A 22,821-nucleotide genomic window follows, 5' to 3' on the forward strand; every position below is an offset into this window, starting at 1 on the left:
TGTTATCTCAATGTCTGGATGGACTAATTTGATATATATATATATATTTACTTATTCATAGGGTTAGAACAGGGGTGGGCAAACTTTTTGACTTGAGGGCCGCAATGGGTTCATATATTGGACCCGGGGGCCGGACCAAGAGTAGATGAATGATGTGTATGTGTCATCCATAGTAAGTATAGTAATATTCCCCCATAGTAAGCATAGTAATTAATCCCCCATATAGTAATTCATCCCCCATAGTAATTCATCCCCCATAGTAATTCATCCCCCATATAGTAATTCATCCCCCATATAGTAATTCATCTCCCATATAGTAATTCATCCCCCATAGTAATTCATCCCCCATATAGTAATTCATCCCCCATAGTAATTCATCCCCCATATAGTAATTCATCCCCCATATAGTAATTCATCCCCCATAGTAATTCATCCCCCATATAGTAATTCATCCCCCATATAGTAATTCATCCCCCATATAGTAATTCATCCCCTATAGTAATTCATCCCCCCTATAGTAATTCACCCCCCATATAGTAATTCATCCCCCATATAGTAATTCATCCCCCATATAGTAATTCATCCCCCATATAGTAATTCATCTCCCATATAGTAATTCATCCCCCATAGTAATTCATCCCCCATATAGTAATTCATCCCCCATAGTAATTCATCCCCCATAGTAATTCATCCCCCATATAGTAATTCATCCCCCATATAGTAATTCATCCCCCATATACAGTTGTGGCCAAAATTATTCAACCCCCACTGAAATTGAGTGTTTTGGCCAGTTTGACATTGCTTTTGATCATTCAGTCATCTTGCTTACATTTACATTAAAGAGGCACTTGTAGGTCAGACAAATATAACATAACAGTTATAATGAAATAACCACAAATGTCTTTTCTGTGCTCACAGCATTATCAGTTTTATTCAACCCCCAAGTGACATTCAATCTTAGTACTTAGTACAGCATCCTTTTACAGTTATAACAGCTTTTAAACGTGAAGCATAGCTTGACACAAGTGTCTTGCAGCGATCTACGGGTATCTTCGCCCATTCTTCATGGGCAAAGGCCTCCAGTTCAGTCACATTCTTAGGCTTGCGCACTGCAACTGCTTTCTTTAAGTCCCACCAGAGGTTCTCAATCGGATTTAAGTCTGGTGACTGCGATGGCCACTCCAAAATGTTCCAGCCTTTCCTCTGCAACCATGCTCTAGTGGACTTGGAGGTATGCTTGGGATCATTGTCCTGTTGAAAGGTCCAACGTCTCCCAAGCCTCAGGTGTGTGACGGACTGCATCACGTTTCCATCCAATATCTCCTGGTACTGAAGAGAATTCATGGTACCTTGCACACGCTGAAGCTTCCCTGTACCTGCAGAAGCAAAACAGCCCCAAAGCATGATTGACCCTCCACCATGCTTCACAGTAGGCAAGGTGTTCTTTTCATCATAGGCCTTGTTCTTCCTCCTCCAAACATAGCGTTGATCCATGGGCCCAAACAGTTCTAATTTTGTTTCATCAGTCCACAGAACACTATCCCACAACTTTTGTGGTTTGTCCACATGGCTTTTGGCATACTGCAGTCGACTCTTCTTATTCTTTGGAGACAGCAAGGGGGTACGCCTGGGAGTTCTGGCACGGAGGCCTTCATTACGCAGTGTGCGTCTTATTGTCTGGGCTGAAACTTCTGTACCCACATCTGACAAATCTTTTCTCAGTTCCTCAGCAGTCACACGGGGACTTCTCTCCACTCTACGCTTCAGGTAGCGCACAGCAGTCGAAGTCAGCATCTTCTTTCTGCCACGACCAGGTAGCGTTTCAACAGTGCCCTTTGCCTTGAATTTGCGAATGATGCTTCCTAAGGTGTCTCTTGGTATGTTTAACATCTTTGCAATCTTCTTATAGCCATTGCCCTTCCTGTGAAGAGAAATCACCTCTTCTCTTGTCTTCCTGGACCATTCTCTTGCCTTCACCATGTTTGTAACCACACCAGTAAATGTCTAGAAGGAGCTGAGTATCACAGTCATTTTAAAGCTGCCTAATTGGTGCTTATTATGCTTGATTGCTGCTCGGTGACATCCACAGGTGTTTTCAATACCTGATGGAAAGCACCTGTATGAACCTCTGTTCTTCAGAGTGGTAGTCTTTAAGGGGTTGAATAATTGTGGCAATGAAGAAACCACATAAGAACCATTTACTACTGTATTACATAAACAATTGATGTCATTTTAGTTGCATTTGGGTAGTTACAACGTCCTTGTAGGATTTGATTCTGAATACAATTCCAAATGTACACTATAGTCCCTAAACCCCTTTACAGCATTGGGGGTTGAATAATTTTGGCCACAACTGTAGTAATTCATCCCCCATAGTAATTCATCCCCCATATAGTAATTCATCCCCCATATAGTAATTCATCCCCTATAGTAATTCATCCCCCCTATAGTAATTCATCCCCCCTATAGTAATTAATTCCCCATATTACGTCCCCAAGTCCCCCCTGTGTCAATTCACTTACCTTTGCTCCGCGCGTTCCTCTCGCCGTGTTCCCGCGCCGTTCCAGTGTAGCATGAAAATCTGTCTCCTATGAGGATCTGTCCCCTTCGACGTATCTGCGCATGTGCCAGTTTCAGGCATTAGCAGCCGATCGGCGATCTCCGGCACATGCGCAGATACGTCGAGGGGGACAGATCCTCATAGGAGACAGATTTTCATGCTACACCGGTCTTCAGGGCGGACTGTGAGAGGAGCCTAGCGGGAGCCTAGCTCCGCGGGCCGGATTAAAAGGTCCGCCGGGCCGTAGTTTGCCCATTGCTGGGTTAGAACCATAGAAGCCAGGCTGGGAGGCTTACAACAGGGTATAGGCCTCATTATATGTAATACCTTGCACTACAGTGTTGATCAAACTTTACACCCCCACATGCTTGATGGTTCAGGCGCTTAGCCACATATGCTAACAACATAATAAATTTAGACTAAACCAGATTCTCTGTTGCAAAATTTGAGATTAGAATCATGTGGTCATAACACTTAGCCAAGACCTGTGCCAGTCTTGTGCATGCTTTCAGATCTTTGATAGAACAAATAAATACAAAGATTAGAAGATCTCATTTGACCCAGAATGATGGCAGGCTACGACGACGTCCATTTCATGTTTTTGTTTTTTGACGTGTAGCTTGATGTTCACATCCTCACTCTTATCTTGCAGTTGACATAAGTGGAGTCGCTTCCTTTGCTTTGTTTCCAAGCCACAGTCAGGTGTGTGGCTAACGTAAGGCCCGGGTCCTGAACAATGCATATTTTGGGTGGTGCTTACAGCCTGGCACGAAAATATGCATCTTACTTTTTTGGTAGCATGTAGAGAGCGAGGCCAAGTGCTACGTGTGTGTGTTTATTTAAAGCCATTTAGAAGCATGCAACACATCAGAACAAGAGATGTGGCTGAACACCGGAAAGCCTATTAATTTCCTCTTTCTTCTATGAGAATTTGCAGGCAGCCGTCTTTTAGGTGGCACTGCAGATTTAAGGAAGGAAGTAACCTTGAAGGAGAAAGGACAGCTTACTATATGTAGCGTTTACATGTGAAGACTAGTTCATATTTATATTGCGTCCAGTGCTTTGGTGTGTCGTGGGTCTCCCCATTGGTTTTGTAGGTTTTTATATTGCTTTAGTCTTTTTCCAACCCCTACAAGCGGAATCTGTCTACCTAATGTTTTGTGTCAATTGCATGGGTGGGATTGCATAACCTGGTCCAACATGGTTGCATTCCTGAAATAGGCGGGGACTAGAGAGGAACTTTATGACAGCATGTTAAAGCTGAATTCCAGGAATTCAGCTCCTTTGTAAAAAAAAAAAAAAAATTAAGGCACACTATCAGCTGCATCCTACGGAGGTGCATGACACCTCCTGGATTTATATCTGACAGCTCTATAAAACTCCTGGAAGACAGCTATAGTTATAGTTCCCATAGAGTGATGCTGATCATGCTGAGCCCTGCATTTTGAACAGGAGTCGCTACATCTGCCATGCCCCCCCCCCCTCCTCCTGCCCAGTCACAGAAGCCTTAGTATTATGTGAACACATTCACAAAATACAAAGGCTTCTGTGAATGGGCAGAAGAGGGGCTTCACTTTTACAAAGTGGCAGAATTCCTGGAATTTAACTTTGTAAAAAAACAAAACAAAAATAAGTTGTGCAATGCAGCCAATGGTTGAACGCTATTGCCCTTTTTCGTTTCAGCCTTCAGATGTGCTGTATGTAATAAAAATGGCAGCCTGCTCTCCTCCAATGATCAGACTTGTCCTGATACTCCATCCCGTCACCTCACAGTCATTCACTGGGAAGATCAGTGTTCTGCTGTTTCTCCTCCCTCATCTCTCTATGCAGCTGAGAACAGAGGGAATGTAATCCCTTATAAAAAATATTATAAACACCTTGTTTCCCTTTTTTTTTTATATCTGTACACGAATGTTTTGCCTTTCATTTCTAATTTAATTTGCATGGTTTACAAGGTGGGGATTTACATATACTTTATAGATGCAACAGTTAACAGCATGTGAACTTATTGGCTCCTTGTGCTGCTTCTTCTTTTCATAGTCCGAGCTCTGCTGTACAGGGAATTGCAGGAGGCTCGATACCCAGTTAAATTTGGGTACATACGCTGCTTAAAACACAAAATAAATCTGAAAATGTATTCTAAATACAGAGTTGCATTCATTTGTGTTTTTCATATCATCCTGAAGTTCAGCTTTAAACCCAATATCAGAAGACCCAACTCCCTTCTCGAAGGTCAGCTTGTAGACAGGATGAGCTGTGGACTCTAGTGGGTATTTGCTACTTCACTAGCCAATATTTATGAATCACATTCAACTTTGATTGCAGTTTTGAATCCATAGCCAGTTTTTTGCACTTGGCAATATTTTGTAACATTACAGCCAGTTTCCTGTCTTCCTTATTTGCTGGAGAAGAAATGTCCAAAGTATCTACACAGGACCTGACCATATGGCGGTTTTCTCCTTCTCAAGTTATTTGCTGTAGATTGTTTGCAGTCTGTGTAGATTCTGACCATAGGCCATTCAGCTTCATCCTTGAGTTTATTATAACTTGTTTGAATTTGCAGATCTTATCTCACTGATAAACCTATGCAGAAACCACACATTTTATTCCCTATAAATGCCCTTTTTGTGAGTTTTATGGCATTTCAGAGGAAACCCTATGCCTTACAAACTCATTCACATAACTCTTATGGTCTCCCTACCATTACTGAGCTACATGGCCTTAAAACATGTGGAAGGTGACCATGCATTTTTTTTCTAGGTCTGCTTTAGGTTTTTGCTTGCCCTTTGGGGTATTGGCATACACCCGTGGTCTCCAAACTGTGGCCTCGGAGCTAGAGGCAGCCCTTTGCTTGCTTTTGGCTGGCCCTTGATGCATTATTCCTGTCACTGACACCAATGAGGCATAATTCCTGCCACTGACACCAACAATACTGCAGTGTTCCTTCCACTGACACCAACAATATGGCACTATTCTTCCCACTGACACCAATGATGGGGCACTATTCTTCCCACTGACACCAATGATGGGGCACTATTCTTCCCACTGACACCAAAGATGGGGAACTATTCTTTCCACTGACACCAACAATGGGGCACTATTCTTCCCACTGACACCAATGATGGGGCACTATTCTTCCCACTGACACCAACGATTGGGGCACTATTCTTCCCACTGACACCAACGATGGGGCACTATTCCTCCCACTGACACCAATGATGGGGCACTATTCCTCCCACTGATACCAATGATGGGGCACTATTCCTCCCACTGATACCAATGATGGGGCACTATTCCCCCCCACTGATACCAATGATGGGGCACTATTCCCCCCACTGACACCAATGATGGGGCACTATTCCTCCCACTGACACCAATGATGGGGCACTATTCCTCCCGCTGACACCAATGATGAGGTACTATTCCTCCCATTGATACCAATGATGGGGCACTATTCCTTCCACTGATACCAATGATGGGGCACTATTCCTCCCACTGACACCAATGATGGGGCACTATTCCTCCCACTGACACCAATGATGGGGCACTATTCCTCCCACTGATACCAATGATGGGGCACTATTCCTCCCACTGACACCAATGATGGGGCACTATTCCTCCCACTGACACCAATGATGGGGCACTATTCCTCCCACTGATACCAATGATGGGGCACTATTCTGCCCACTGACACTAATGATGGGGTACTATTCCTCCCACTGATACCAATGATGGGGCACTATTCTGCCCACTGACACCAATGATGGGGTACTATTCTGCCCACTGATACCAATGATGGGACACTATTCCTCCCACTGATACCAATGATGGGGCACTATTTCTCCCACTGACACCAATGATGGGGCACTATTCTGCCCACTGACACCAATGATGGGGCACTATTTCTCCCCCTAATACCAAGGATGGGGCATTGTCCCATTGGACACAGTCCGGCCACCCTAGACTGAAGGACCGTAAACAAACCCTTTGTTTAGACAGTTTGGAGACCCCTGGTATAGACTGTCACATTGTAAAGCCCTGTCTTTCCCCGTACCCCCACATAAATCCAGCCTGCCTGTCAGCACTACAATATGCATTCCTGACTTACCTATGGAATATACAGGATCATTATGGAGCCTCCTGCCTTGTTTTGGTTATCATTGTTCTATAGTGGCACTGTGTCAGTAGTAGGGTTACACTGATCCCCAATACTTGCATGAGTACCTGTACCCGTGCAAATGCTCCCGATACCTGAAAACGAATGCAGTGAGATTATGTGTGGGCTCAAATTGCACCGCAAAGGTATTGGTACTCTGTATCGGCGAGTACTTGACCAAAAGTATCTCGTCCTCACCTGTAAAAAAAACAAAAACGCTTCAGTGCAACCCTAGTCAATAGTATAGAACTGTCCCTGATAAAAACTTTTTTAAAAATTCTGTTGCGCTTGTCTTTTTTTGGAGAGATTAAAAGTCAGTTTTGACTCCCTGACTGTCAGCCCTCACACACCTCCACAGGAGCTGGGAATTTGGCAAGTATGAATGAAGTTAAAGACGACTGCTCCTGGATACTTCTATATAATCCCCTCTCAGTCCGTAATCAGTGGCTGAAATCACCGAACAAATTAACATTTTGTTTACCCAACTCATGGCAGGTAGCAAACAAGAAAGGTCCCCTTGTTTTTTCAGCAGATGAGTGTTCAGCTGCCAAGGGCGCCCCTCCTTCTCTCCAGTCACAGACCGGATCATGTCTGGTCAGGGTTATAATATCAGACCAATTATGCAAAAAGATTAAGAAAACGTTTTAACAGAAAAATAGGATCTTTAAATCCCAAAATAGGGGATGGAAAGGCAGACATTACGTCTGGCTTTTCTTTGCCTGTGTGGCAAATGTGACTCAGGGCTCTTGGTTTAGCTCCAGCTCCAACTGTGCAGTCTTTATAGAAGGTTTTATTGTGAACAGTGTACCTTTTCTAACGGAAATCATTTCCTTCCCAGGTGTTTGCTGGATTATAAAGCAGGTTTTTTTTTTCCTTGATGCTGAAAAGGTGTTCATTTCGTATAAATGCAAGCTTTGCTATAAAGAAATGGTGTATTTTCTCTTATTTATTTTTCTTTTGGGAATAGCCGTAGGCTCCTGGAGGGGCAGCCATTAGCAGAGTACAGGTGTCTTTTGTTTTGTGCTCTGTGTACACCAGATCCTAGGCAGGTGGAGTGCGAAGAGATGATGACAAGCGGCCTCCTATACAGGCTGAATGTATCATCTGCTCTCCTGAAGTGTCTATACGGCTAGTTAAATCATTACTCATACAAGCGCTCCTTTAGGCCTGGTACACACCGGCTAAAAATTAGCCTCTCCATTGAGAACTGGTCAACTTCCAGTCCATGGGTACAGCTGTCTGTTCTACAAAGGCTGGTCCAGGGGCGGACGGACAACTCATGGGGCCCCTGGGCAATAGGGGGTCATGGGGCCCCTGTGTCCTTGCCCACACTAAAAAAAGGTACCAGGGGCATTTCATGGGGCCCCCTACTGACCCCGGGCCCTCGGGCAGTGCCCGAGTGCTCGAATGGTCAGTCCACTCCTGGGCTGGTCTAACTGACACCTTCTGGTGAACAGGCATGCTGGAGAACCAGAATTAGCACTTGTGCGGTGCGGCATACCGCATGTCATTCACACAGGAACCGCACTGCTTCCCTGTGCAAATCACATGCAAATGAATTCGCATTAGAATTGAATCTCATGGCTATTCACGCCCATGCGATCCAATTCTGCACATCGCACCACGTTTTGCGGTTCAATTTTGGGGTGTTGTTAACTTAACATACACACCCTCAGCGGTTTGCATGAACGGGGTGCGGTTTGGAATTCGCACAGAAACCGCTGCAAATTCCGCACCACATCAGTGTGAGCCCAGGCTCAATCAGCGCTTGCAACCAATGGCTACAAACGCTTATCAGTGTATTCTGAACCTCCTGTCTCAGCAGGAGCCCAGTGTGAGCTCAGGCTCAATCAGCGCTTGCAACCAATGGCTACAAACGCTTATCAGTGTATTCTGAACCTCCTGTCTCAGCAGGAGCCCACTGTGAGCCCAGGCTTAATCAGCGCTTGCAACCAATGGCTACAAACGCTTATCAGTGTATTCTGAACCTCCTGTCTCAGCAGGAGAGATCACTACATCAATATCACTTTTGTTCATGCAGTAATCTATCTGTTAATTTTTTGTTTAACCAGCTGGTTGAATAAAAAAAAAATGAAAGTGTGTACCCAGGTTTTTAAGGGGCGGAGTAATCAGCAGTCACTTGCTGGAGTACTACAGGTTACAGCAAGCCTAAGGGCTCGTTTGACACTAGAATGTGGTGAGGGGGAGCTACATTCCCATGCAGCTTCCTGCAGCACATTCTAATCGCAATGCCCTTGAGATCTGCTGTGGGAGTCAGTTAAAGTTAATGACACCCCGGATGCAGGTAGCACCGGCCCGCACCAAAACGCATGGTACAAAGCACCATGCGATGCGCTTGCCATGTGTTTAAAAAAGTAGTACAACTGTTTGACTTTGATTTGGGGGATCTCCACATTTCCAAGTTGGTTTATAGGACAGGAAATGAGGTGAAATCTTCCCAGCGAGGACACATGGCAGGTAAAACCTCAACGTTATAACTGGTCGCCACTCTAATGAACACCATAAAGGCTAGGAGTCACAGATTGGCCTGATCGGTCCTTGAGATCTCTGCCGGTTTGTGTACTCCCACGCTGGAAGCAATAATCCAAACATTTGCCAAGATGTGCAGAATGCAGATCAATGAAAAAGCTTTTTTTTTCACTTTTTTTTTATCTTTTATGTGTGGGCAGCTTTGGGCTATTTCAGCCTACAGATCAAAAGGAGAAAGTTATCAGACTAGTTAGGAAACCTTGTCAGCTCACTATTTGTGTCTCCCTTGACAGGTTACCACTGGAACTGTCTGCAGTGTGTTTGCTTTTCCTTTGTCATAAACTGGTGAGCTTGTAAACAGAAATACGATAAGGTGATTGGAGCGCATCAATGTTTTCAGAGTTTTTATTAATTTTCAGTAACATCAGTGAGTGTTTTCCCTGTATATCACAACAGCTGCTGGGAGGTGGTTACATGGCATATACCCCTCGACTTGGGACTTAGATTCGTTCAATAGAATGCAAGGACAGGTTCAAGGATCTCAGGTCACGGAGCAGCCTTAAAAAAAAAAAAAAAAAGACAAATTCACTATTTGAAGCCAGGCAATTTGTCGCATATTGCTCCCGTTCATATTGAAATGCAGCTTTGTGATGGCACACTTAACAATTGTTTTTCTGGGCTGTTGGTAGCTAAAATTCTCCAAATATAATCCATACACATCCTTACACATCCAAATATAATCCATACACATCCTTTACTGAAAGTGGTTGTAAAAGCAGGTTTTTATCTTACCACATAGAATGCAGTAAAAAAAATAAAACCTTCTGCATGCAGCTTCACCTGCAGCCCCACCAAATACATACCTTAGCCCAGTGGTGGGCAACCTTTTTTTTCAACTGAGCCAAATCTCGCCAAAACCTCGATTGAAATTTATTTTGAGAGCCACATTTTTAAAACTGAAAATACATAGGATGGTACACTGTTTTTAGTTTCAATAAGTTTTTATAGTAATTCATCCCCCATAGTAATTCATCCCCCATATAGTAATTCATCCCCCATATAGTAATTCATCCCCAATAGTAATTCATCCCCCATATAGTAATTAATCCCCCATATAGTAATTCATCCCCCATATAGTAATTCATCCCCCATAGTAATTAATTCCCCATATAGTAATTCATCCCCCATAGTAATTCATCCCCCATATAGTAATTAATTCCCCATATAGTAATTCATCCCCCATATAGTAATTAATTCCCCATATAGTAATTCATCCCCCATAGTAATTCATCCACCATATAGTAATTCATCCCCCATATAGTAATTCATCCCCCATATAGTAATTCATCCCCCATATAGTAATTCATCCCCCATAGTAATTCATCCCCCATAGTAATTCATCCCCCATATAGTAATTCATCTCCCATAGTAATTCATCCCCCATATAGTAATTCATCCCCCATAGTAATTCATCCCCCATATAGTAATTCATCCCCCATAGTAATTCATCCCCCATAGTAATTCATCCCCCATATAGTAATTCATCCCCCATATAGTAATTCATCCCCCATATAGTAATTCATCCCCCATATAGTAATTCATCCCCCCTATAGTAATTCATCCCCCATATAGTAATTCATCCCCCATATTAATTCATCCCCCATATAGTAATTCATCCCCCATAGTAATTCATCCCTCATATAGTAGTAGTAAGTAAGTAGCAAGTAGTAAGCCAAGTCCCCCCTGTGTCAATTCACTTACCTTTGCTCCGCGCGTTCCTCTCGCCGTGTTCCCGCGCCGTTCCGGTCTTCAGGGCGGACTGTGAGAGGAGCCTAGCTCCTCTCACGTTCGTCACGCTGCCCCGCCTACACACATCCTGACAGCCAATCACTGGCTATCAGGATGTGAGTGGCAGCGAGACTGGCCAATCATTGCATTTGAGCGCGCTGCCCTGGCTGTTTTTTTTTTTTGGATCACGCTGCAGAGTCCCTGCCGCCCGAGAGGAGGGAGGGGAGCGGGCGCCCGGCACACAAGAGCCGCATTAAAGCGTGTAAAGAGCCGCATGTGGCTCGCGAGCCGCGGCTTGCCGACCACTGCCTTAGCCCAATCTTGATCCAGCGATGTGCATGAGAGCCAAGGCTTTCTTGCTCCTTATTGGTTCAGATACAGCAGCAAGATGTCTCCTGATGCTGTATCTGAACCAATAGGGAGCAAGAAAGCCTTGGTTCTCGTGTTCATCTCTGGATCAAGATCGGGCTAAGGTATGTATTTAGGGGGGGCTGTAAGGGAAGTTGCCTGTAGAAGGTTTTTTTACCTGTCAATTAGAGCCAGCGATAAGGAAAGGGGTGGGGCCAAAGCGTATGGACACACAGAACAGTGCTCAGGAGCAAGCAGGCATGAGTGCCCCCATAGCAATTGATGTGGGGGTGGAGCCCAGAGCGCCGGCTGGGGACTCAAGAAGAGGAGGATCGAGGCTGCTCTGTCCAAATCTACTGCAAAAGATAAAATCAATTTTGGTAGCTGTATTTATTTTTCTTAAGACGGCTTTGACTTTGTTCATATGGCTTTCATGTTCTCTCAGTACTAGAAGCCGCCAATGCCGGATCATAAATCCAGAGACCTTGTAAAAGTAAATGATTTTTAAGTACACACAGTGAGCACAGAACAGCAGCCCTTTAGGCAGTAATGAAAAAAAATGATATCCTTTACTGTGTCTGTCAGACTTTCCTGCATGAAATATCCAGAGAGTAAATCTGTCTGTCTCCCTGATTCACAATACCTTCTGTCCAGAGTAATGCCAGGACCTTCTGGTATCCTGTCTGTCTGGGGGTGACACTGGCCAATTCTGGGCTAGAACTTCATAAAATAGCAGACAGAAAACACGCCAAGGGAGTGAGTCCATATTTGGCAGACACAGAAAAGGTGTTCCTTTATGTTATGTGCCAGTGGAACACGTCAAAGGAAACCGCAAGAGTTCATCATAATAGCCAAACATCAGGTGAGACTAGGGGACCCGGGCACACGATTCTTGTACCGTGACGTCTTTTAACACTGCTTTCTTTGTCTTGTAGTTTTGAAGCAAACTTTTTATATATTATCTATCTTGGCGCATTGTACTGTTTACTTTTTTTTTTTTTTACTTTTTTTGTTTATAACTTTATTGAACTGTCACAAGTGACAGTATAAAGTTCTAGTCACAGCTGTGATGTGATGCAGTACAAAGCCAAAAATGAGCAGGTGTCATCAGAAAAGGAAGTTGGGAGGAATCGACCAAAAGCGACAGCTGTTTATGGTGAGGTGTTTTCTCAGTTTGGGATTATTTTCTCCCACTTCTTGTGAGGTCAGGCTTCCCTGGTAAAAGAAAAAACAAAAACCCACATAAACTTTTGAATGACCAGAATGTAGGTTTGTAGTTGGTTGCACAGTGATGGTATTCGTGAAGTATGATCAGTTTGTTATAAAAAATAATCAATTGCTATTTAAAAAAATAAAAGACATTTTACTGAACAATTACTGAAATGAGTTGAACAGAAAGTATGAACAAACCCAAGCCTAGTTCTTTGTAAACCATCCCAGTGGCTTTTATCTGTACATGTGTAAGGTTCATGGTGTCTCATTTCAGTATTTTTTCAATTGGGGTCTTTAGACTGACATTAAAGTTCTAAAGGCTGAAGGTTTTTTTTCTTTACCTTAATGCATTAAGGTAAAAAACTTTCTGCATGCAGACCCCTCCCTCCCTCCCCCCCTCCCCCCCTCCCCCCCTCCCTCCCTCCCCTCCCTCCCCCCCCTCTCTCCCTCCCCCCCTCTCTCCCTCCCCCATTCTCCCCTCCCTCCCTCCCCCATCCCCCCCTCCCTCCCTCCCTCCCTCCCCCATCCTCCCCCATCCTCCCCTCCCTCCCTCCCCCATCCTCCCCTCCCTCCCCCATCCTCCCCTCTCCCCCATCCTCCCCTCCCTCCCCCATCCTCCCCTCCTTCCTCCATCCTCCCCTCCCTCCCCCATCCTCCCCTCCTTCCTCCATCCTCCCCTCCCTCCCCCATCCTCCCCCCCTCCCCCATCCTCCCCCCCTCCCTCCCTCCCCCATCCTCCCCCCCTCCCCCATCCTCCCCTCCCTCCCTCCCTCCCCCATCCTCCCCTCCCTCCCTCCCTCCCTCCCTCCCTCCCTCCCCCATCCTCCCCTCCCTCCCTCCCTCCCTCCCCCATCCTCTCCTCCCTCCCTCATCCTCCCCTCCTTCCCCCATCCTTTCCTCCTTCCATCATACTCTCCTCCCTCCCCCATACCCCCCTCCTTCCCCCATCCTCTCCTCCCTCCCCCATCCTCCCCTCCCTCCCCCATACTCCCCTGCTCCCGATCTTGATCCAGCGATGTGCCTGAGAGCAGTGACTCTCCCTCCTCTCCTGCTGTCAGTCACATCCAGTGAAGGGGGTCCAAGCCATACTCTGTGTGTCTATGGGATGGGAGTGAGCACACACAAGTGCCCTCATTGCAAGGGGCTTGCTATGGGGGTACTCAGCAGGGGAGAGGAGCCAGGAGTGCTAGTAGGGGGACCCAAGAAGAGGAGGATTGGGGCTGCTCTTTGCAAAACCATTACACAGAGCAGGTAAGTATAACATGTCTGTTATTTAAAAAAAAAAAAGTCATCCTTTACAATCCCTTTAAATCCATATGCTGTCCCTTGTGCGACATAAGATTCTTCAGAACATCGTGCTGAGGATACACCAAATCATTTTTTTTTCTTTAACAGATGTGACATTCAAGATCATTTTGCTTTAAAATGTTTTCCAGTTCCTCATATTTGTATTTTATTTTTCAGATGAGATTTACAGCTGTGGGGTTGAGGTTGTTGTTTAGATTATGATACAACACAGTATGGCTGACTTCTCACTGACAGGACCTCCGGCACTGCTGGGTCTGTGGTAGAGAGATCAGACCACAATGCTGTGCTCAGGTAGCCATGACTGTTGTGTGCATGGCACTGGGGTCTGTCTGCGGGAGCTCGTCGCTGAGACTTCTGGCATAGCTATCACCCTCCTGACCTACATTGTACCTTCTACACTGTGAACCGTAACATGATTTATCTATCTTTTACTGCATTTGTGGGGTTTTTTCAAGCTAGCAATTACTCAGCATGATTCAATTGCTCTGTATTGAAGCCAAGGCAAACAGCTAAAACTCAGTTGAAATAGATAAATGTGAATTGTGTTACCAATCAAGGTTTACATATATGCGGTGCGGGACACTGCGCGTACTTTGGATAGGAATCGTATTGCATTCCTATATAAATCACATGCGATGTCTGTGCAGTGCGATATGAACCATTCATTTGTATGGCTCAATTCTCACCAAATTCACACCTATATGATCCAATTCTGTCAGTCGCACTGCGTTTTGCGAACCATTTTGGGGTGTTGGTAGCATCGACACTCCCGGCGGTTTGCATGAATGTTGTGCGATTTCAATGCGGTGAGGGAAACACACTGCATTTATGTAAGCCAAGCCTAAAGGATTTCTAATCTTTTTTTTATTTAGTTTTTTGATCCAAGCACCTGTGGCTAGCCAGCCCGGTCCTGCAGTTCAGCACTACTGCATAGTCTTAGGCTGGTTCTGATACTACCTGCTTCTTCCCACCTGACACCCTTTGATTGCAAAATCTAAAACCGTCAGCTGAACAGCAGCTGCACCCCATCAGAATGCAACAGGTACAGATGGAGGCTAGATGGAGGAATCTATTTGATTTTTTTTTTTTTCATTCAGCCCACAAGCTGAAAAATAAGTAAAAATAATTTAACAGTGTATGGCCGGCTTGAGACCCCAGCGTGTGATCAGGTAGTGAAACAACAGCAGCACACTGTTAATCAGGCCTCATTCATATGGGGCATGATACAGCACCTGTGCGAGTGCTGTGTTTACCTACACGGGGATACGTAGATGTTCGTGCATCCCCATGTAAGCAGTCCCATTGGTTTCAATTGGGATGCAGCGGCTGCACAGACACATCCGCTGCTACCAATTTGATATCTGTAGGGGTGCAGGTGCATGACCTTAAACGCACTGTCTGCGCTTGGGACTCTGCACCGATGTCTAATTGGGAGCAGCATCTGTGATTGGACAGCTGCTGCATCCCAGTTGACATCAATGGAACTGTGCAAGTGCTGAATTTACCTACATGGGGATGCATAGATGTTCCATGCATCCCCATGTAGGCAGTACCATTGTTTTCAATTGGGATGCAGCGGCTGCACAGACACATCCGCTGCTACCTATTGATATCTGTAGGAGTGCAGGTGCATGACCTTAAACACACTGTCTGCGCTTGGGACTCAGCACTGATGTCTAATTGGGAGCAGTATCTGTGTTCGGACAGCTGCTGCATCCCAATTGACATCAATGGAACTGCCTGCAGAGGGATACACAGAACATCTATGTATCCCCATGTGTGTAAACACAGTCCTCACACAGGCGTACACTGTAGTATGCCCCATGTGAATGAGGACTAACGATCACTCTGTTGTCATAGGGGGATAGTATTGTACAAAAAAGCAGAGGCTTTGGGAGGAGGTTAGTGCTTCTATCTTACTTTTTGTTGCTGTCTGTGTCCCCATTTGGGAGATTCACCCCTCTATTTTTACTGGTCGCCGAGAAATAAGGGGCAATAAAAAATTGTACAGTTGTCCCCAAAACTTTAAAATGTAAAATGCCCTATTTTTTTTTTCACCACTTACCAATGCTGTAGGTATTTGTGGAAACCGTGTTGGGCAAGAATGCTGAGAGAAGCAAACCCTTCGTACAATTACACCACCATGGTGTGAACAGACCTGAACGATGTATGAGGCTTGTCATCCTGTCATTCATGCAAGAAATTATATCTAGCCGCTGAAGAAGCGCAAAGTGGTGACTTGTATCTGCAAGAAGAAACTCGCCACTTTTGTGAACCTTCCCAAAAAACAGTTAGGACTCTATGAATCTAGTTTTACAAAGCTGACAAGGACCACCAAAGAAGGGGATGTCAGGAGTGAATGGAGGATTCGCCTTCCCTGGTTTCCATTTACAGGCAATACCAATATTGGTGAAGCCGGCCATTGACGGTTCAAACCATGTATGGGCAGGCTGAATGTACTCAGGTCGATCAATCAAAAAAACATTTGTACAGGCGGCCTGCTGGATTTTACATGGGATTATCTCTTATAGTTGTTAGCAACAATCACTGTCTTCTCCCGGCAGGGACAGCTTCCCTCGCCCAGAGAACACTATAGCTCGGCCAGAGGGATTCCCCCATCAACACTGTCTGTGTTGATGGGGGAATTAAGCGATTTCTTTCCTGTAGCCACAGGTATATTCGCACCGTCTATGGCCTGCCTTAGAGTTGGCCCCAAAGTGAAGGAAGACCAGGTTACCTTTGGCTTGTTACTAAAGAGAGGTATCGGAGGACAAGAGGGCAAGGTTGCATTTATTTGTTGGTTGACTGACACAATATTTGACTGTAGTTCCTCTTTGAAAAACACAGCAAATCATTGAGATGGAGCTCTGTATTTATTTGTATAGCGCAGGCGACTATCACAAAATATTTCCATAATTTGATGAAAGTGTTTCATAAATGAAGTATAGCCTTCTTTCTGGTACCTCTCGCTGCCTTCGCCTGGTCATTGAGGGGGTGTGTAGACGTCAGAAGATGCAAATACAGTAACATCTGCCTCCAGAATCCACACAATCATATTCAGGACATCTGCTTAAACAAATTTCACGTGGTCTGTATTTTTGGAGAGCAGGTTGTATTATATCTTGAGAAAAAAAAAATAACCATCACTTGATATATTCTGTAGCAGCATTTTAAACTGTTTAGCTTGTACTGCTACAGGCCGGCAAGGCATACATTTGTCATCCAGAACAGGTCTAGAATGTTCTCCACCAGGGGCGGACTGACCATTTGGAAACTCGGGCTCTGCCCGAGGGCCCGGGTCAGTAGGGGGCCCCATGAGATGCCCCTGGTACCATTTTCATAGGCTTTCTTGAGTTTGGGCAAGGATACAGGGGCCCCATGATCCCCTATTGCCCGGGGGCCCCATGAGTTGTCAGTCCGCCCCTGTTCTACACACTTCTTCCATTGCTTTCCTAACACAACAGGTCTGAATTTGAATGCAGCCATTTTAAGGGCAGCCAAACCTACAATTATGTTTCTAATTATGATTGACACCAGTAATTTGACTGATTTGTAAGCATCTTAGAGGTTGTAGTGTGGTGGATGAGCAAGGCCCAAAAAAGAGCTGTTCAAAACAGCTGGCTAACGATCTCAAGTGTGGGTCGGGACAGCCAGGACAAGGTTCACCTTGAAAGCAACAATCCAAAGCTGAAATGTCAGTTACTCTTTAAATGGTTCCTCATCATTATGTTTAGTCTCTACTGGGTTTTTTTAGTACACATCAATGTGTGTAAGATTCCTGGTACCGTGCTGCGGTCTGTGCTTCCTCCCTCTGGCCCCTACTCCAGAGTCATTTTAAAGGTTTCTATTTTGGATGGATTTAGATTTTTAACAGTGTTTGATTTTTGTTGTTATGTTGTATCCGCAGCTTCATGGCTACATGGAGAACAAGCCTTTGGGTCTGCAGATCTTTATCGGTACAGCTGATGAGAGGATCCTCAAACCCCATGCTTTCTACCAGGTCCACCGCATTACAGGCAAAACAGTTACTACCACCAGCTATGAGAAGATTATTGGACATACCAAAGTCCTAGAGATCCCTCTGGAGCCAAAGAGCAACATGAGAGCAACGTAAGTACAAACTGTTTTTTTTTTTCTTTTTTTTTTTTTTGCTGGCAATTTTTTAGGGGGATTTAAAACATTTTTAGAGTTGGTTTGGGGCCTGTGTCGATGGGCTTTTTTGCATTTTTTGCATTCTCGAACATGTCTATGGGAATATAAAACCTGTTTGAAGCAGGGCAGAAGGGGATCAACTGTAGGTTCAATTTACTTATAATTGCCTAAGGTCATCCTTCCCGCTGTGGTATTGTGACAGTGTCAGGATACAATGAACAGTGTTACCGGCTATAGCCAGTGCCACTGATCATTCCAGAAAAACCCAGCAGGCTGGTTGTGTACAAGTCGATTGATAGAGCCTGCTCATACATGGATTGCACACAGAAGGTTTTTTACCTTCATGCATAGAGTGTATGAAGGTAAAGAACCCTGAGCTGGTAGAAGCACTTTAATGATACTTAAATCTGTCAGTACATGCATATGATTCTGTAAGGTGAATGAAAGCAAGGTTTTTGCATTTTTTTTACTGTACATTTTTATTAGCCATCAGATTATACATTACAAAAATGTATTCAGATCTTAGATAAGTGGTTAGCTCATTTTCTACTTCTGTTTAAATGTCACATTCACTAGTGTTGGGTTTTTTTCTGTAGTAGTGGGTTTTTTTGCAGGAAATAGTTTGTTTTTTTGTGGTGGAGTTTTGCAGTTCTTATCGCAGCATCCTCCCTTAGTAGATGCTCATTTGTATTTAAAGCAGTATTAGACCCAAAAATAAAATTGTTTACATGTCAGCTAGCCAGTTCCTAGATGAGGTGGCTGCATTAGTTTTCTTTATTATTATTATTATTATTATTATACAGGATTTATATAGCGCCAACAGTGCTGTACTTTATAATGGGAGACAATACACGAGACAGTACAGTAACAGGGAGGGAGGGGATAGTGGTACAAGAGGAAATAGCTGTGGGGGATGGAGTGGTAGGAAGAGTGGAGGAGATCGGCAATTAGCTGAGGGCGGGGTAGGGTTTCCTGAAGAGATGGGTTTTCAGGGTGCGCCTAAAGTTGAGGAGAGTAGGTGATAGTCTGATGGATTGGGGTAGGGAGTTCCAGAGGATGGGGGAAGCCCTGGAGAAGTCCTGGAGACAGCCAGGGGAGGAGGAGACCAGGGAACTAGAGAGTAGGAGGTCTTGTGAGGAGCGGAGAGTACGGGTTGGGTGGTATTTAGATACCAGATCAGTGATGTAGTTCGGGGCAGTGTTATGAACAGCTTTGTACGTCAATGTTAGGATTTTGAATTTGATCCGTTGGGCAATCGGAAGCCAGTGGGGGGTGGCGAATACGGAGCGGTTAGTAAGGTGGACGAGTCTGGCCGCAGTATTCAGGATAGACTGAAGCGGGGATAGCCTGTGGTGAGGTAAGCCGGTGAGGAGGGAGTTGCAGTAGTCGAGGCGTGATATGATAAGGGAGTGAATGAGTTGCTTAGTGGTTTCCGGGGTTGGGAACGAATGTATTTTAGCGATGTTGCGGAGGTGAAGTCTACATGAGTTTGTCAGCGATTGGACTTGGGGCTGGAAAGACAGATTGGAGTCTAGAATGACACCTAGTACTCTGCCTTGCGGGGTGGGACTGATGGTGGCATTGTTGGTCGTGATGGAGAAGCCGGGGGGGGCGCAGGCTGGGGGGAAAACTTGGAGCTCGGTTTTGGAAAGTTTAGTTTGAGGAAGTGGAGTGACATCCAATCCGATATGTCGTTCAGTAGGCTTGTGATATGGGCGGAGACTGAAGGGGTGAGGCGAGGGGTATTCTTGGGCTTTGCTTTACCCTTTGTTTTGCCTGTTGATCTGGCCAGTAAGTCTGTTATTTTTCAGCGTCATTTAACAGACCTAAGTTGTCCAGAAAGAGTGGCAGTTAGAGGATTGAGTCAAACCATTTAACTCTGACAATGGTCTTACAATGGTCAGCTTTTATACATTTAGGGCGGCTTCACACCATACGTGCAGAAAAACTGATGGAAACGGACGTGCAGATTTCTCTTGCAGAGACCTCAGTTTTAACGAGCGCTTCGATGAGTTTTGTACACGTTGCAGATTCCTGTGCAGAAAAAATCTGCACATGATACCAGTGTTGTGGTGTGAACAGGGCACATAGAAAACAATTGATTTTCTTGTGCCCTTGCAGAACTTTTGTAGAAAAACTGACATCTCTGCACCATGGTGTGAACGGGCCCTTAGGACAGCTTCACACTGCTCTGCTGTGCTTTGGCAAAAGCCACCGCAGCAGCCACGGGGAATGTGTGTTAAACCCCCTGCAGACAAGTCATATTGTTATTGAATGTTATTACAAATGACCTTTCCTTTTCAATCAGTATCAATCTGTAATTTTCTGTAAAATACAAAGTGGCCACCAGGAGGTGTTCTGCACGCAGATGGTATACAGAGCGCCTCCCCAGAAATGTCATTTCCTGCTTGTGTGATTGGCTCACTGATGTTCCCAGAGGTCTGCACTAAGATACAAGTCAGATTTAAGGCATCCCCTGCAACAAAAATGTCATTTTTGTTGAGATACTCCTGAAGGGAAATCCCATCCAAAGGGATGCAGACCCTGACACTTTGCTCATTAGAGCCCTGCAGGTGCAGCAGCTGATTGATAATTAGGAACCACTCCCATTCCCATTCATTTTGCACGTGAACACAGACAAACAAACATCCCTTTCTTCAGAATAATAAAAGGTAGGAATCTGCAACAAAGTTTGTTAAAATTCTGTACACAGATCACCCAGAGGGGAGGGGTAATTTTTCTCAACAAAAGGGGAGTTAAGCTTTCACTTTGGTTTCTCTCTGCATAGCTGATCATATGACTTGCTTTGTGTTTTATGATGACAGTATCGATTGCGCTGGAATCTTGAAGTTAAAAAACGCAGATATTGAACTGAGGAAAGGTGAAACAGACATTGGGAGGAAGAACACCCGAGTACGCCTTGTCTTTCGAATACATATTCCGGAGGCCAGCGGGAGGATTGTTTCCTTGCAAGCGGCGTCCAATCCGATTGAATGCTGTGAGTGACCTTATAAGTTATTTAATGAAAAGTTTCCAAAATATACAGGCTTCATTTGTTAGGCATATTCCATTTTTGTTTTGTTTTTTGCTAAGTACTCCTAACAGTAAAAAGAATTGTTTGGGCTGTGATGTAACACAAACCTGACATTTGGATGCATTATATTTATTCTCTTTTGTGGGGCTGTGATATCACTAAACAAGACTACCATGGCTGAGCTTTCCTTCTGAAAATACTAATTGCAGGGCTGTCATGATAATCCAGTGGCTTCAGTATCTTCTGAAGCACTGGACTGAAATAGGTATGCAGGGTTCTGACTTTACTCTTCATGTTTAAAGTGTAACTAAACCTCGGACCCCCCATTCACTATATCCGGTCACCCCGGACCCGGCATTCACTATATCCGCTCTCCCCGGACCCCGCATTCACTATATCCGCTCTCCCCAGACCCCGCATTCACTATATCCGCTCTCCCCGGACCCCGCATTCACTATATCCGCTCTCCCCGGACCCCGCATTCACTATATCCGCTCTCCCCGGACCCCGCATTCACTATATCCGCTCTCCCCGGACCCCGCATTCACTATATCCGCTCTCCCCGGACCCCGCATTCACTATATCCGCTCTCCCCAGTCCTTGCATTCACTATATCCGCTCTCCCTGGACCCCGCATTCACTATATCCGCTCTCCCCGGACCCTGCATTCACTATATCTGATCTCCCCGGACCCTGCATTCACTATATCTGGTCAACCTGGACCCTGCATTCACTATATCCGGTCACCCCAGACCCTGCATTCACTATATCTGATCTCCCCGGACCCTGCATTCACTATATCCGCTTTCCCCGGACCCTGCATTCACTATATCTGGTCTCCCCGGACCCTGCATTCACTATATCCGCTCTCCCCGGACCCTGCATTCACTATATCCAGTCACCGTACAGTGCACAGAACATGGAAATGCAATTTTTTTAATACATATCAACTGCTAAATACCTTTTCTCATCAGCAGTTTATAGCAGTCTTGTGACTTCTATCAGTGTTCAGCAGAGCATTGGTTAAAGCTTGTAGAATGAGTTTTCATTCTCACCTGACTTACTCTGAGGCTGCAGGACCCCTGACCCTCTCTCTTGACAGTGCTGATTGGCCCTGTGCTGATCTCATGCACTCTCCCAAGCAATACACACCAAACTGAGTATGAGCAGCTTTCCCCAAGGTTCTGTTCTATCAGCAGGTGGATTGGAGACAGTAGAAGAAGGGGAGGATCAGAGAAGACAGGATCAAACACAATGCGGAGGATTAACCCCTTAGGTTCCACAGTGAGTTCTCACGCGCCCCCTACCTGGAAACACAAAATCATGTGTATATACAAGTGATTTTGCACACCCCTGACACCCTGCAGCAGTATGTCTGCTAAAGGGCGGTCGGGATGTGGTTAATGAAAAAAAGGAAGGTAAAAAAAATTAATCTAGCGTATACAATTGCGACACAAGTCATTTTGTAAATGAAAGTTATTAAAAATTACCTTTTCTTTTCAATCAGCAGCGCTGTAATTTTCTGTACAATGCAATGCAATATGGCTACCTGGAGGCGTTCTGTATACAGAAGGTGTACAGAACGCCCTCCAAAAATATCATTTCCTGCTTGTGTGACTGGCTGCACTAAGATACAAGTCAGGTTTTTGGCATCAAACCTTGGAAGAAAAATGAAATTTTTGGTGAGATACTCCCAATAGGAAATCATGCCTAAAGGGATGCAGACCCTGCCACTTTCCTCATTAGAACTCTACAAGTGCAGCAGCTGATTGA

At 44.9% G+C, this 22,821-nt stretch overlaps 1 protein-coding gene across 2 annotated transcripts in view; it reads left to right on the forward strand.

The window, feature by feature from the left end:
* LOC149435901 (nuclear factor of activated T-cells, cytoplasmic 2-like) overlaps nt 1–22,821 on the forward strand; it is a 133,582-nt gene that overhangs the window by 30,949 nt on the left and 79,812 nt on the right. For both annotated transcript variants that reach the window (XM_089662264.1, XM_089662263.1), the window contains 2 exons: nt 17,770–17,972; nt 20,840–21,012. In XM_089662264.1, the coding sequence (XP_089518390.1) occupies nt 17,770–17,972; nt 20,840–21,012 (376 nt within the window). The remainder of the gene's footprint in view (nt 1–17,769; nt 17,973–20,839; nt 21,013–22,821) is intronic.

Source organism: Staurois parvus, unplaced genomic scaffold (genome assembly GCF_062004578.1).
Source record: "Staurois parvus isolate SC_StPar_1 unplaced genomic scaffold, SC_StPar_1.0 ptg001451l, whole genome shotgun sequence".
Classification (NCBI taxonomy): domain Eukaryota; kingdom Metazoa; phylum Chordata; class Amphibia; order Anura; family Ranidae; genus Staurois; species Staurois parvus.